Raw genomic sequence first — 13212 nt, 5'->3', positions numbered from 1 at the left:
TCTCTGCACTATTCCTGAAAACAAACTGCATCTTCTTACAAATCTCTCTCTTGCTATAATCTGTATCAGAGACCAATCAATGATGACTCGTTCAAAGGACAAATGCAGGTAGTTATTAAAAAAAAAATCTCTCAAGTGTTTAACAGCTTTATATACTTAATGACTTCTCTCTGCTTCCACCCTCTTAAGCTACAAACTCTTGAAGGTGAGGAATGTTTCAGTATGTGTGTTGTGTACACATGACCAAGACTTTCTGGCAGTCCTAATTCATATTAGGTAGCTACATAACATGCATTTGCACTTCTGACACAAGTATTGTTTCTTTCCAGCAAGTAACCTTTCAGACTTTTTTAAGAAAAAAGGTTAGATGGCAGCAGCTTATCAAGAAGAGGAGAGAGTAAAGAGAAGGAAGGGTGACAAACACAGGRAAAGAGCTATATATTTAAACAACTCCTACTTTAATAAAGCAATTTCACGTACACTGCTATTTCCAGAAAGTTTTTACTACCATATGAATATCCTTACATTTTGTTAGCTCAGCCACAGTCCCTTTTAACTTTAGTCTCAAGAAACCAAGACAAAACAGCATGGCCAAAACCTCCTGGAGCAAACCCTCCATGGATGGCTTGACAGGAACCTCAACTTGAACGGAGGAGCATCTGGCATTGCCTTTCTACCAACTCAAGCTGCAATTTATTGCCTTCTAATATWTGTACATTAGGCCACTTCCTTTATGGCTCCACTTCACACAGAAGCAGTAACCGAAGGAAATAATGGAGTGCCCAGCAAGTGGGAAAGTAATTGCTCCGCACGYGTGGCACAAGGGAGCGCCAGTTGCGCGGCGCGCACGTGGGGCAGCCCCTCGGAGCGCGGGCGGCCCCGCAAACAGAGGGCTGCTGTTCCAGGGCAAGCGGCGCGGGAGCCGTGCCAAGCTACGGCCAGCAGCGCTTGTCCATCTACAGCCGCCGAGCCCTAAGGAGCAGGGGCCAGGAAACACCAATTTCCAACAGCACCACCTCCTGCCTGACCTGCCAGTCACTAGCCATGCAGACAGGGGTCGGTGTTAAGCTTCAAGCTCTTGTCTTAAMTGACTCCCATTCCAAGGTTTCTATTCCCCAGACTCTGACTTCATGCAGCATCCCAGGTTGGAGGCCTCAGTGAGCAAGTGAGATGCGGTTACTGTCCAGAATGACCCTGCTCTCACTGCTCTCACATTGCCCAAATGCTGTGCAACACAGAGTCATAGGAGCCTCTAACGAAGTTGTGGAGTACCTGCAGACATGACAAACACTCACAGCTATCCCTTGATCAAGCACGAGCCTGTAACAAGGTCGTGGTGCACCTGCATACATCACAGATACTCACAGCTGTCCTTCATCGAGCACATGCCTTCAATTTCAGCACGAGCTCTGGACTGGAGAAACTTGCATTCTGGGTCCCCAATGTACTTAACATTTTTAGGACACGCTCTATATTTAAAAACAAAGCAAACCTGCACACAGACAAAAAGAAAAACACTCCCCTGGATCTCATTTGGAATTGCTATTGCACAGTGCTTCTGTCATGGAAGTGCACTGGTCACTATTGTCACCACAGGTATCTCACTTAGAAAGTGAGAGCAACCACTTGGGAAAAGTCTGGCTTTTGATTTCTCTGCAGTACCATGAAGAAATCCTATGCCAAATACATCCGTAGAAATCTGTTCTCTAGGAAATGCAAAGATCTCAGCCATAAGATGGTCATTCGATTCATTTCATGCTGCAATGAGGTTAGAAGGAAGATTCACCTCTCTCAAAGGCAATTTTTGAAGTTATCTGCAGCTCCAGAGCAGAAACACCGCATCTGTTTACATTTTGTCTGCACTTGGAAGCATGCCCACATTCATGAGGACTAGGCTTTTTTTTTTATTATTACAACTTCTACCACGTAACAAGTAGTCCAGCAGTCTAGATCTAGCCTGCTAGCAAACCATTTGACAACATTCATCTTTACTCATAACAAGAAAGTGACAGAAAAATATTAAAAACATCACTTCAGTACAGTATCTCAGGTGATTTGATATAAATAAAACTGCATCCATTCACCAGAGTGAGGCTGATTTAAAATTTATGCAAAAACAAACAACCACCCTTCCCACTTGTAGAAATATTATATATAACACAATAGAAACTCAATGTCAGCCTAAGTTGCTCAGTCTTCCAAAATACCACGTTAAAATGTCTGAGTTTCTTGGTCTTCCAAAATACTAGGTTAACATGTACAGATATCTGCTACTTAAATAAATAATACGTAATTTAAGTTCTCATATGAACAGACATGATCTAGGAGACCTGCTCAGCTCCTAGGCCTTTTCTATGAAGCTGACACCGAGGAGAAGCAAGTGAGGAGCTTAGCGCATGTTTTTCTAAAAAACTTCCTTCTCCACATCAGCTGCAAGCCCTCAATACAAACAAAAGTGTCCCAGCTTACTGTTTAGTCAATATTTGTTATTGACTAATATGTCCAGTCACTTTCTGCTGCAGCTCCAAGTATAAATAATAAATAAGGCACCACTTGCATCTGCAAACTGAAATCCCAGCAACAAGCATTACAGCACTAATCCTGGCATATCTGTATCATCTAATTGCTAMACTTCTTTTACAGAAGATTATTTTCCAATTTCTTCATTTAAGCAGACCCCAATGAATCTCTCAGATCTATTCCACAGCACTGAGAACGGCTGAGAATAGACTGAGAACAAGCCATACATTTATATTTACTCCTGTGAGTTACCACTTCATAGAGCTAGATCTCACAGAAAAAGTTCAGACGTTAATACCGCTTTATACGAATGTCAGAATTCCCCTAAAACTTGACTTTCCAGAGCTCAAACAGGAAAGATGGGTGTGCAATTAAATCTACACACCAGAAAACTGATGGCTACAGTAACAAGTATATTAAATCACTACACTGGGCAAAGGTTCTCTTACAGTTACAGTCATTTGACCTTTAGCCAGCTCTTAATGCCCCAGCCAACCCTCTAAAGATGGAGATTTGCAACAGCTTCTTGTCTGAAATAAGCCATGAAAAGATTCTTCTGAACCCACTGTATAAGCATTCATTTAAAATGTCATGAATGTGCATGAAATCAGAGTGCTTCTAACAGCTTACTTGGCAGCTCCTGTTTAAATGCACCGACTCTGAACCGCTAGAGGATAAAAGGACTCAGACCTTCCACTCTGGCACTCGTGGCCCTAAAACATACACAAGCACCTCTTCACAGGTGTGTTTACCTACTTTAAACCTTATTTAAATAGACTCTTGATGCACACACTTTCCACAGACACCTGCTGCTCGCCTTGCCGAGCTGTCTCGATGGAGGCAGTTGCACTCCCTCCTTTTCACACCTAGAGCCACCCTACACACCATTGAGCAGGAACCCGCTCATGAAAAGCCTCGTTACGGACTCATCCCCAAATCACAGCAAAGTGCAAATAGGTGAGCTGGACGGCTGGCAAATTTAGCTCTGCCTCCTGCTATTTAGCCTCTGTAGCTTGGAGTTACTAYCATTTACAGAGGGCACCCTTCATTTCACTTTCTGGAGAACTATTACAGAAGTATCTGCTCTGAATTTAACTGATGCATCCTACTGGAATAGTCTGAACTCAAACAGCTACAAGACTCAGGGAAATGCAATCCTCATTAGATTCATAGAAAAAGATAGGCTTATAATTAATTCATACTTGCAGCCATTTTGGTTATAAAAACTCTGTGCCCAACTCAATTATTCCACTGAACTCAAGGACACCTTAACTTGGAAATGCTCAGGAAAAGGAACGTGCTCAGTCATCACTGGATGACAAAAAGAAGTTCCTTCTTATTGACCCCAAGCCATAACACAAGTGAGAAAATTAAGCATARCCATGATTTCATCCACACACATTTTTCTAGGTACTCAATTTACTTTCAAAAGAAGTTAAATTTAAGTTGCAATGACAATGAATCCAGATCCAAACAGGTATCAACAGTAAGCTTTCCACCAGCTTTTAAATAACTGTTGAAGATATAATTTTATTTCCATTTTGCACCTATGGCAAAGCTTAATAATCAGCTGCATCTGATCATAATTCAGGATGCTGAAGTTTGCTTTTTCTAAGCAGTGGGCATGAGATACCACATCAAACCTGGGTTTTCTTTGCCTGTCTTGGTACAAGCACTCAGATGTTAAACTTGCTTTGGACTAACCTGTACAACACTTGAGATGCCAGAACCTCTCTTTCTTATCTATCTTTCAGGCAACTACTATCAATAGTATTAGCATATCTACCACACATGTGAAATGTAAAAGAATGACATAAAATATACCAAGGGAGGGCATATCAGAGCACATACACAGGTTATTTTGAAATGATTAAGTAGCTTTTATAAATCTATATAAAACTGCCATAGAACTCAAATTTTATGATTAGATTTTTAAAGAGTAATAGGATCATTTTACATAATTCAGGTCTAGGCCCCCTTAAAGTAAGCTGGACTGTAGAGGCAAAAAGTTACTCTTAGTGCAATCACAGCACTGTTTGTGCTGAGCCCCAGCACCTTCTCCAGCTGCAGCCTTCAAGAGCCYGCATAGACGCTGCAGTGGGGTGGGATACTCAAAGTTAGTTGCATGCAAGGGTTTCCTATTTTTGGTAATCAAATAAATCAAGTTGTGTAATTTACTTACTCTTGAGGAACAACATTTTGAAGTGAGAATGTTTAGCTGCTGGAGGCATAGGGTACCTTTATACCCTTGACCAGGGTATTTGAGCCTCACAGCCAGGACAGAGTTAATACCCACTAGCTCCGAGGAGAACAAAAGGTACTCCACTGCAACATGCCTAACATTTACATTGCCTCTCTTTGCTCATTAAACAGGTTTTGGTTAAATAATGAACAAACTGTATTACAGACTCCGATGAGAATTCCAAAATTATAAATCAACTGGTAAAGCCCAGAGGAGAATGAAGGGAGTGGGAGGGAAGGAAGGATAATATTGACTGATATAAAGGGCGCAGCTTGACAGTGGATATTCCTGCCACACCTGATCAAACACGCGCCGAGGGGGAGGGGAAGGCAGGGCGAGAGCAAGAGGGGAGATGGGACAAGGCAGCCTGAAATTTGCATCCGGAACAGATTAAAACGGGTTCTTGGGGGATTGAGAAAATACATAATATATATTACTATAAATGCAAAACTGTACTAAAAGCTAACTCAAATGTCAAAGATTACAGCTTGAATAAATTTAAATATAAAAGCAATGTGTTTCCATGAGCTAATGAAAGAGACATGAAAGGAAGGTCTAGGCAAGAAAACTAAGCTTGGACTTTTCCTTGCCTGGAAGATGAGACAGGAAACTCCATATCTTTCAAAGTATTGCTGGGGATCCATTCCACAGCTAAAACTGAAGAGAATGCAGCATAGCAACCGTATTTATTTCAAGACATTGGTCTGTAAATAGCAATCATTGAAGCCGAAACAATGTGGTTGGAACAACCCCACGCAGGCAAGCCAATACAGTATCATTATATATAAGCAATTATTAGTTCAACATTAACCACATACACAAGATGCCTCTACTAACTCAGTGTCAATCTCCGAATCTCTCAGCACATGAAACTCTGCTTTCTCTAACACGAGCAGATAGCTGGCTTGCAGTTTTTCCAGGCAAGTCAACAGCAAATCCTGTCTAGATACTCACCRGTCCCTCCTGTTTACTCATATTGCATTTATTTAAGTATCGTGATATTCCCAACTGTTATTAATCAAATAATATATCATCAATAACAGCAAAGAACAACATCAGCAGTCCYACTTGGAAGAAAATTTTGTATCATTGAAAAGAAAGATCAGGCCCAGGAAGTATTTCCTGCTAAAAAGCTTTGGTAACTGTGCTCATATCCTATAGAAGATGAGTGTGCTTACGAAAACTGTAAACCCAGTGTGTCACCTTTTGGGGGGAAAAATCATCCTTCCAAAACAAATCCTAAACAAAATATTGTCCAGAAATGCAAACTACGCAGAAATTCCCTAAGAGATCCATAAGAGACAACCTGACACGAGAATTCCTTTATCAAGGAAAGTCTATCAAAGAAAAACAAAGCACTACACTTACAGGCATGCACAGAAGAGGACTGTGCAAGAGGTCAGAGACTGCACATGTTCTCAGAAACTCTCAACAACAAGAAGTAGCTCTACTGCAGTTTTCCTGAAGGTATTTTTTAGGGGACAGCAGGTTCAGCACTGATATAGGAAGAGGCATAGTCCACAAATAGAAATGCAAAAAGTCCATCTCAAACTTGCAATTCGGAACACTAGCTGTACTAAAGGGACCAGAAACAAAGTTTACTTTCAAATATGAAAACCAGTAAGATGACAAATCCAGTGGTGAAACTTCAGAATGCCACATGCAGCTCAGGATTAGCCTTCCACAATCCTAACTAAGTATTCGGGTTAAGTTAAACAAACACTCCTGAAACTACCAGTGGAGAAAATCTTGGAGGATATTGGGAAAAGAGGGAGGACCAAAAACTTGCTCATAGTCCACATCACAGCCACACACGAAGAGAAATCAGATAATGSGAGGCTCTTTTCCAAGCAGATTCTTCCCATTATGCACACAATATTACAATTAACAATATATCATATTTCATATATGACTACAAACTTCAGTGCATTGAAGAAACATGTCAGAGGCAGGGAGAGGTTTATTTTCTGTTACCTTGTAAATGCAGAGTGATATTCACAAGTACTTCACCCCTACTATACAAAGCACATTAAAAAAAACCCAAATACAACAATTTCACAAAAAGGAAGCAAAAAATGATCGTGTTGAGCAAGTTTCAAAAATCAGTAACAGCTCAGGATAAGCCAATCTACAACATTCCAGGGTTTCCTGGGTTGATTAAATCTTAGCAATACATTTATGTGCTTGCATTCATTAYTCAAGCTTCCTAAACTACATAGAATTGTACAGGCAATATGTAATTTCCAGATAGTGCTAGCAGTAGTATTTGTTTATTAGTTTCAAGTTGATATTATTTATCTATAAGTATAATCATATTATCATATTTGTCCATTCGGTCAATATTCAGTATGATCAAGACATTATGAAAAAAATAAAACACTGCTGTACAGGTCGAAAGGTAAAACTTATCTGTATAACTTATCTGTATACACTCTACCTTGTGCACATAACTGCAAAACTCCATAAGCTTACCTGTTTTACTATTCAGCACTTCTTTTAAAACGCTAAAGCTATGCAGCAGGGGATCCCTTTCTTCATCCTATAGGTTATATATACAAAGAAAGTCATTGTCAAATCAGGCACATTCCTGAAGACATATTAATAATGGATCCATAAAGACTTCACYTTCATTTCAAGAAAGTAACACAGGTTGTTTATCACTTTCAGTCTACTTACTCCATCAAAATTAAGAGAAGTATTTTTATTATTTTCCTTTTAGGGCTACCCAATGCTGTAGAGCTCAAATGCCAAAGAGCACATTGAAGACAGGGCATCTTGGTTTCATTTTATTGTCCTTAGAAGTACTTCTGATCAGCCTTCTGATTTTCAATAAATTTCAGGGCAAATCTATTCCAAACCATACTGAAATGGCTCATCAGGATTTTCTGTAACGTTAATCTATGCAACAATTTGTAATGGGAACATACGATGATATTTGGTGCCATTCAGAAATTTTGAGGAAAGAATTATTGTGTGAAATTTATATAATTTAATCCTTTATCTTTATGATATAAAAATAAGGAGGAGGAGCATTTCCTCCAAACACACGCATACATCTGCAGCCACATCTCCTACTGAGTGGCAACGGCGACTAACGGAGAAATGTTTGTKAGATGGAAAAGAGGCCCTGCCCTTTGATGGACTGATGTCATTTGTGTGGCTGACACTTACSTGCCTGCCATTCATGTGGCATTTTCAAGTGCACCAAACTCACAGCGCCGCCCACACACTTTTACACTGCAGAACCCATAACCCACCCAAGGCTTCATTGGATCTAGAAGAATTGTATTAGTGGCTTTTGACAAAAGAGACTGGAAACCATTAACGTGTTTCAGCCAGGAATTTAGTCAGCAGCCACAAAACAGAGCAAAGATGACACTATGCTGCATGAAAAATGGCCTGTATATAACAATTTCTCCATTTTTTTTAATTTCATGCATCTCTTGATAAAGAATGTAGCAGAATCTGTAGCAGGACACAAAAAGTTATATAAAATGTCCTAAACCAAGAGCAGGCATATCTCCAAAATCTCCGATGCAACAGGAGATAAAAGTTTTTTAAAATTACTGAATGGCCTTGAAATAATTTAATAATATTCCCACATAGAATACATTTTTAAATTATTATTATTATTTACAAGGTTTAAAGGTGAGAGATATCCAGCTTTGTACCTCTGACAGTCAATGACACACACAGGTTCAGTAAAAAAGCCCAAACTGCTTACCATGAAATAATACAGAAAATCATTACAACTCTACTTACAGAAGCGCTACAAGGAGGGCTAAAAATCAGGACTTTTCAGAAGCAGATGGTTTCTGTCACAGCATGAACAGACAGCATCAATCCCAGAGAACTTACCAGATGCGTGTGAGTGCTCCATCGGGCGTTGCGCTTTATGGCTCCCACCACTGCATTGATTTCACCTTGGACAATGTAAATGTTCTTATCCACCATCCTGGCAATCCTGAAAACAAAGATAAAATAAATCAATCTATAGCCCCTCTGAATCATTCTCATTCTCAGGTGAAACATCATGTTGTTCCTTGTCAAGTAGGAGGCTGTGGAGATAAAAGGAACCTTTTCAGATTTTTGTTTTGTGTGTGAACACAGCTAAATTGCCACAAGGAGGACAGCACACTCTCCACAGAGCATATTTTCAAAAACAGGACAGCAGAGAGTTATCTGTAATAGAGCACGTGGAGGAAGAGACAACTTCATTAAGCCACATGTCTATTTTTTTTCCCAGTATACATAATTTCAAAGGAAGATGTTGTGTTAGGGAACCAGGACACGCATTCATGACAATGCAGCATCAACAGCACTCATGCAGAGGTCCTATGGCTCCACACAAGAACAGAAAGGCAATCTCCTGCTGTGTTAAATAAGCATGAGCAGCTTGAACAACCTGGCCAAAGCAGAAACTCTTGGGGACTTTAATCTTTGACAAAATAAAGTCACTAAAAGACATTGATTTCACATTTGCTTCATGAAAAAGGCTTCTTATGGCAAGAAAAGACAATTACAAAAGCCAAGGTTAATACTCCTAAAGAGATCAGGAAAGTGGAGACAAAACTGGAGAGAACAAAGCGGGAAAGTGAGAGAGGTAGCCCGAGGTCTCACGATGTACCTCGACAGCCAGAGAAGGAGAAGGAACTGCAAAAGGAAGGAAATAAACATTTTCAGTGGTCTGAGAAAAGAAGCCAAGAGTGGATTACAGTAAGATTGTTCTCTCTATAGTATCTGTAACCCAGATATAGTCAACTGTAAAGAAATAAGGATGGAATTTAGAGMTGACCATTTACAGAAAAACAGACTTAAAGGAAACCAAATAAAAGGATATAATCTCTGCAGATAAGGAAGATTATATGAAATGGTAATCAAATAATGAGAAATTTCCAGAATATGCAAAAGGAAAATGAGGAATACAGTTTGAAAACACAACAGGATATTGGAAGAGAAAAAAACAAAACAGAAGACTGAACACAGAGCAAACATTATGACACAAACTTATAACACTTCAAATCAGAGCAGCTTATTTATAGACTCCATTCAAAGAAAAAGAAACAACAGGAGGAAGATTGTTGCCCATGTAGCAAAGCCAAAGCTGACAGGAAACAATTCTGRGATGTTTCTAAAAGCTTCAAAATCACCAGCACACACAAATTTCAAAGCATATATCCTGGATCTGTCAGGCTTCACGTTAACTAAAACATCTGACCTACCAACTTCAACTACATGAATATCCTCCAATGGAAACAAACAAATTTGTTTTAGGAGTCTGTAAACAATGAAAGAAAGCAAAATACTATAAAAGGATGTCTTACCAAGCGAAAGTTACAGATTTGGCATTTAGATTTTTCATAGGTTTGTAACAGGATAAATTACCTTATGAGTATTACTATCTCTTACTTCATTTCATTAATTAAAAATAACACAATGCCCAAATGTTATACAGTAAATCAGGGAAAGAGACATTAAAAAACCTGTAATGCAGGAACAGTCATAACAGACCAGATCAGTAGTTTATCTAGTTCACTACCAGATGATTCAGGAAAAACAAACAAATAAATCTGCTGAGTAGTTTGCTTATGTCCTGAAGAACAAAGGTTAATTATCCTGCCAGCACGCTTGCGTATAGCAGAACTTCTTCTTGCTCGCATGTCTAATGCCTGAAAGATGCTCTTGTCCTCATCAGTAAGTTATTCCATACATTAGCTATAGGTTGTATGAAAATACTGCAGAAAAAGATCTGCAGAAAGAAGTACTTTTGGGAAAGAGCATCTACATTTACACTTGGCAGAACCCAAGACAGAACTTTTAGAAGACAACACTGAGCAGGTAAATCCTGTTGGGCTGTTCCGGGTATTTAGCAAACTGACTTTTGTGCACAAAAGCTCCCCTTGGCCTTACCTAGGAAGCAAAGAAGGAAATGCTGAACACAGGTATTAYGTGCCTTGCATACACACAGACACTCAAAAGCTCTGATGATATTTTAAAGCAATGCCACTGCTTAGACGCTACTCTGCGTGACACAGAATCTGTCTGCAGTACTCCCGTTACCTCTCTTCTGCATTTAACCAAAAGGAATCGAGAAGGAAAAGTTMATTAAACTCAGTCCTTCTTGACAGCAGGGTGCTTGAAACATTTATCTCCGGGCTCTATTTCCCGTTCAGCCAACTGTGAAGAGGGTAGGCAAAAATTCCAACATAAACCTTTTCCTTTTCTCACACCGGGAACAAAACAAAACAAAACAAAATCACTATTTGTTTGACAGTTTTTCCTAGCATATTAAAATGCTGCAAAATTTAAGGATTTTTGTACTGACATCATTTCATTGCTACCTTTTTTTAGAAGATTTGATGAGAATGTTTTTATTTTTATCCAACTACAGCTTACAATGACAATTTTTACTTTACACACAATTTAGTGGTCCAATGCCACTAAAATCCAAATGCCTTTTTATACTGGAAGATCCCAGTTTACTGCCAGAGCTCTGCCACTCTGCACATACAGCCCATATCACTAGTCACCCTGGGTAAAATTGAAGGCAAATCCTGCTTTATCTTTAAATTTTGCCATCAACCAAGCAACATTACAAGTACATTTTAGAGGAAACCACAGCTAACTACCGTCATTCTTGCAAAAGATTATTTTAACTGTAAGCTGGAGAAGGGAATAGAAAATAATTACAAGAAAATAAAGTAGGATCTTTTTTCTCCAAGGAGATGCACTTTGCAAGCCAAATTCACCAAAAGTTGCAACCACCACTGCATGAGTTTAAAGCTTATTTCCAACAATGCACGTAGCTTCTCTTGAGCTCTGCCTTCCCCTTTGAAGCTACCAATTTTCAGTGTGCACTCCTTCAACTGTATCTTAATGACAAGAAAGAACAGCTCATACTTTCTAGCTCAGTAATACTTCTTTCAACCTAAAAGTTTAGCAAYGTGGAAAGTAACACCTCGTAGAGAAAGTACCAAGATTTACCAGACCAGTGCTAAGTGACCAGCTGGACACAGGAGAACACAGTGCTGATCATGCAAAATCAAGCCAGAAAATAAATGCTATCACTGAACGAGGCTTGATGCAAAAAGGGAACATCCTCAAGCCTGGAAATACCATTTAGCTGTTGGGCAGATTACCACGCTACCAATGCCAACAGTCACCAAACAAGGAAGCAAATTCCCTAGCAAAGCAGTGGATACTATACCTTTGACGGCTTTAAATCAAGACAGGCTTTCTTAAAGTACCTTTCCTTTCTTAAAGTAATATTTGATTACACACAAGGTACAAACTTGGGACAGGAACAAGTGGATGAAGTTCTATTGCCTTGAATTAGACAGGTCAAGATTAAAACATTTAAAAGACACATACTAAGTTTCAAATGCACTTGAGCTCCTTGCCTCTTCAGTTAATCCTACATAAACAGACATTTCTTTCTGATGACGGGTTTATACATCTGCTTAAATGTGTGGCCCCCTGATTCTGCTTCTGCTGGGAACCCTGAGGGGCTGCGGGGTGAGAGCGACGGCTCCCAGCTCGGCAACGCAGCTGCCCGGGGACGCTGCGAGCAGCGGGGCGGCTCCAGGCGCTCCCTGCCAGGGCGGCTCCAGGCGCTCCCTGCCTCGCGGCCGGCAGCCTGAAGGACCCCTGTGTGGAAAAACAGGGATGGGGCATTTCAGAGAACAGCAAGATCTAACGTGCTTGTCAAAGCCTTCAGGACGACTCTTCTGAGAGTCATATGGTGGTGTATCAGATATCCAATTTTCATGTTAAAACACTGGCATGATTTACACCTGCAAGTATCTTAAAGGTGCACTAAACAGGCCACTGCTCAGCACTGAAACRTACTGAAGCACCCCGGGCTGTAGGAACCCACATTTTTCCTGGGTGTTACTGCAGGAACTCTGAGGTACATTTTAGCAAATGCTCCCTTCCACTCAGGGAAGCATGTACAACTCTCGGAAAACGAGCAAGAGYTGGCCACAGAAGTGACTCTACCAGACAGACTTCTATCACGCCACATATTCTTAACTCTAGTTCTGGCCTTCAGCTACAGTAACTGACTTAAATCCAAACCAAACAGCTATAGCGAAAAGTGGCATAATCAGTGCACAGGCAGGAAAAGCTGTACTTAAAAACAAAGCATCTGTTGACCTAGATGTGCACTGTTTATAACAAACAGCCCACAAATGATCTGCACAGGCTCTGACCCGGATGTCTTCGCCCAGGTGCAGAGCAGAACACAGGAACAGACCCCGGGCTTGCCCAGGCGACACGGAAAACTCCTCTTCTTCCTCCTGAACCTCACCTGGGGAGCACACCRCGGTGCATCACAGCGGCTAACCTGCTTGGCCTTCCAAGCAAACGCTGCTCCGGACAAGAGCAACGGTCAGCGGGGGCCAGGGCACCGGAGCCGCGTCCCTGAACGGCGTGACGGCGGCGGAGGAGCC

The 13212-nt window shown here is 40.5% G+C and overlaps 1 protein-coding gene across 2 annotated transcripts in view; it reads right to left on the bottom strand.

The window, feature by feature from the left end:
* Window positions 1-8728, bottom strand: part of GBF1 (golgi brefeldin A resistant guanine nucleotide exchange factor 1) — an 85396-nt gene extending 76668 nt beyond the window's left edge. The window contains exons 1-2 of one of the 2 annotated variants that reach the window (XM_026050557.1): window positions 8621-8728; window positions 7235-7301 (exon numbers count right to left, since the gene is read on the bottom strand). In XM_026050557.1, the coding sequence (XP_025906342.1) occupies window positions 7235-7301; window positions 8621-8716 (163 nt within the window). In that variant the 5' untranslated portion in view covers window positions 8717-8728. The remainder of the gene's footprint in view (window positions 1-7234; window positions 7302-8620) is intronic. The other variant, XM_026050549.1, reaches the window with a different exon arrangement.
* Window positions 8729-13212: the final 4484 nt, after the last annotated feature.

This window comes from Nothoprocta perdicaria, unplaced genomic scaffold, assembly GCF_003342845.1.
Source record: "Nothoprocta perdicaria isolate Ctin4 unplaced genomic scaffold, notPer1 scaffold_110, whole genome shotgun sequence".
NCBI classification, from domain to species: Eukaryota; Metazoa; Chordata; class Aves; order Tinamiformes; family Tinamidae; genus Nothoprocta; species Nothoprocta perdicaria.
The sequence above is the reverse complement of the archived record's forward strand: the minus strand, read 5'-3'. Positions and strand labels throughout refer to the sequence as shown.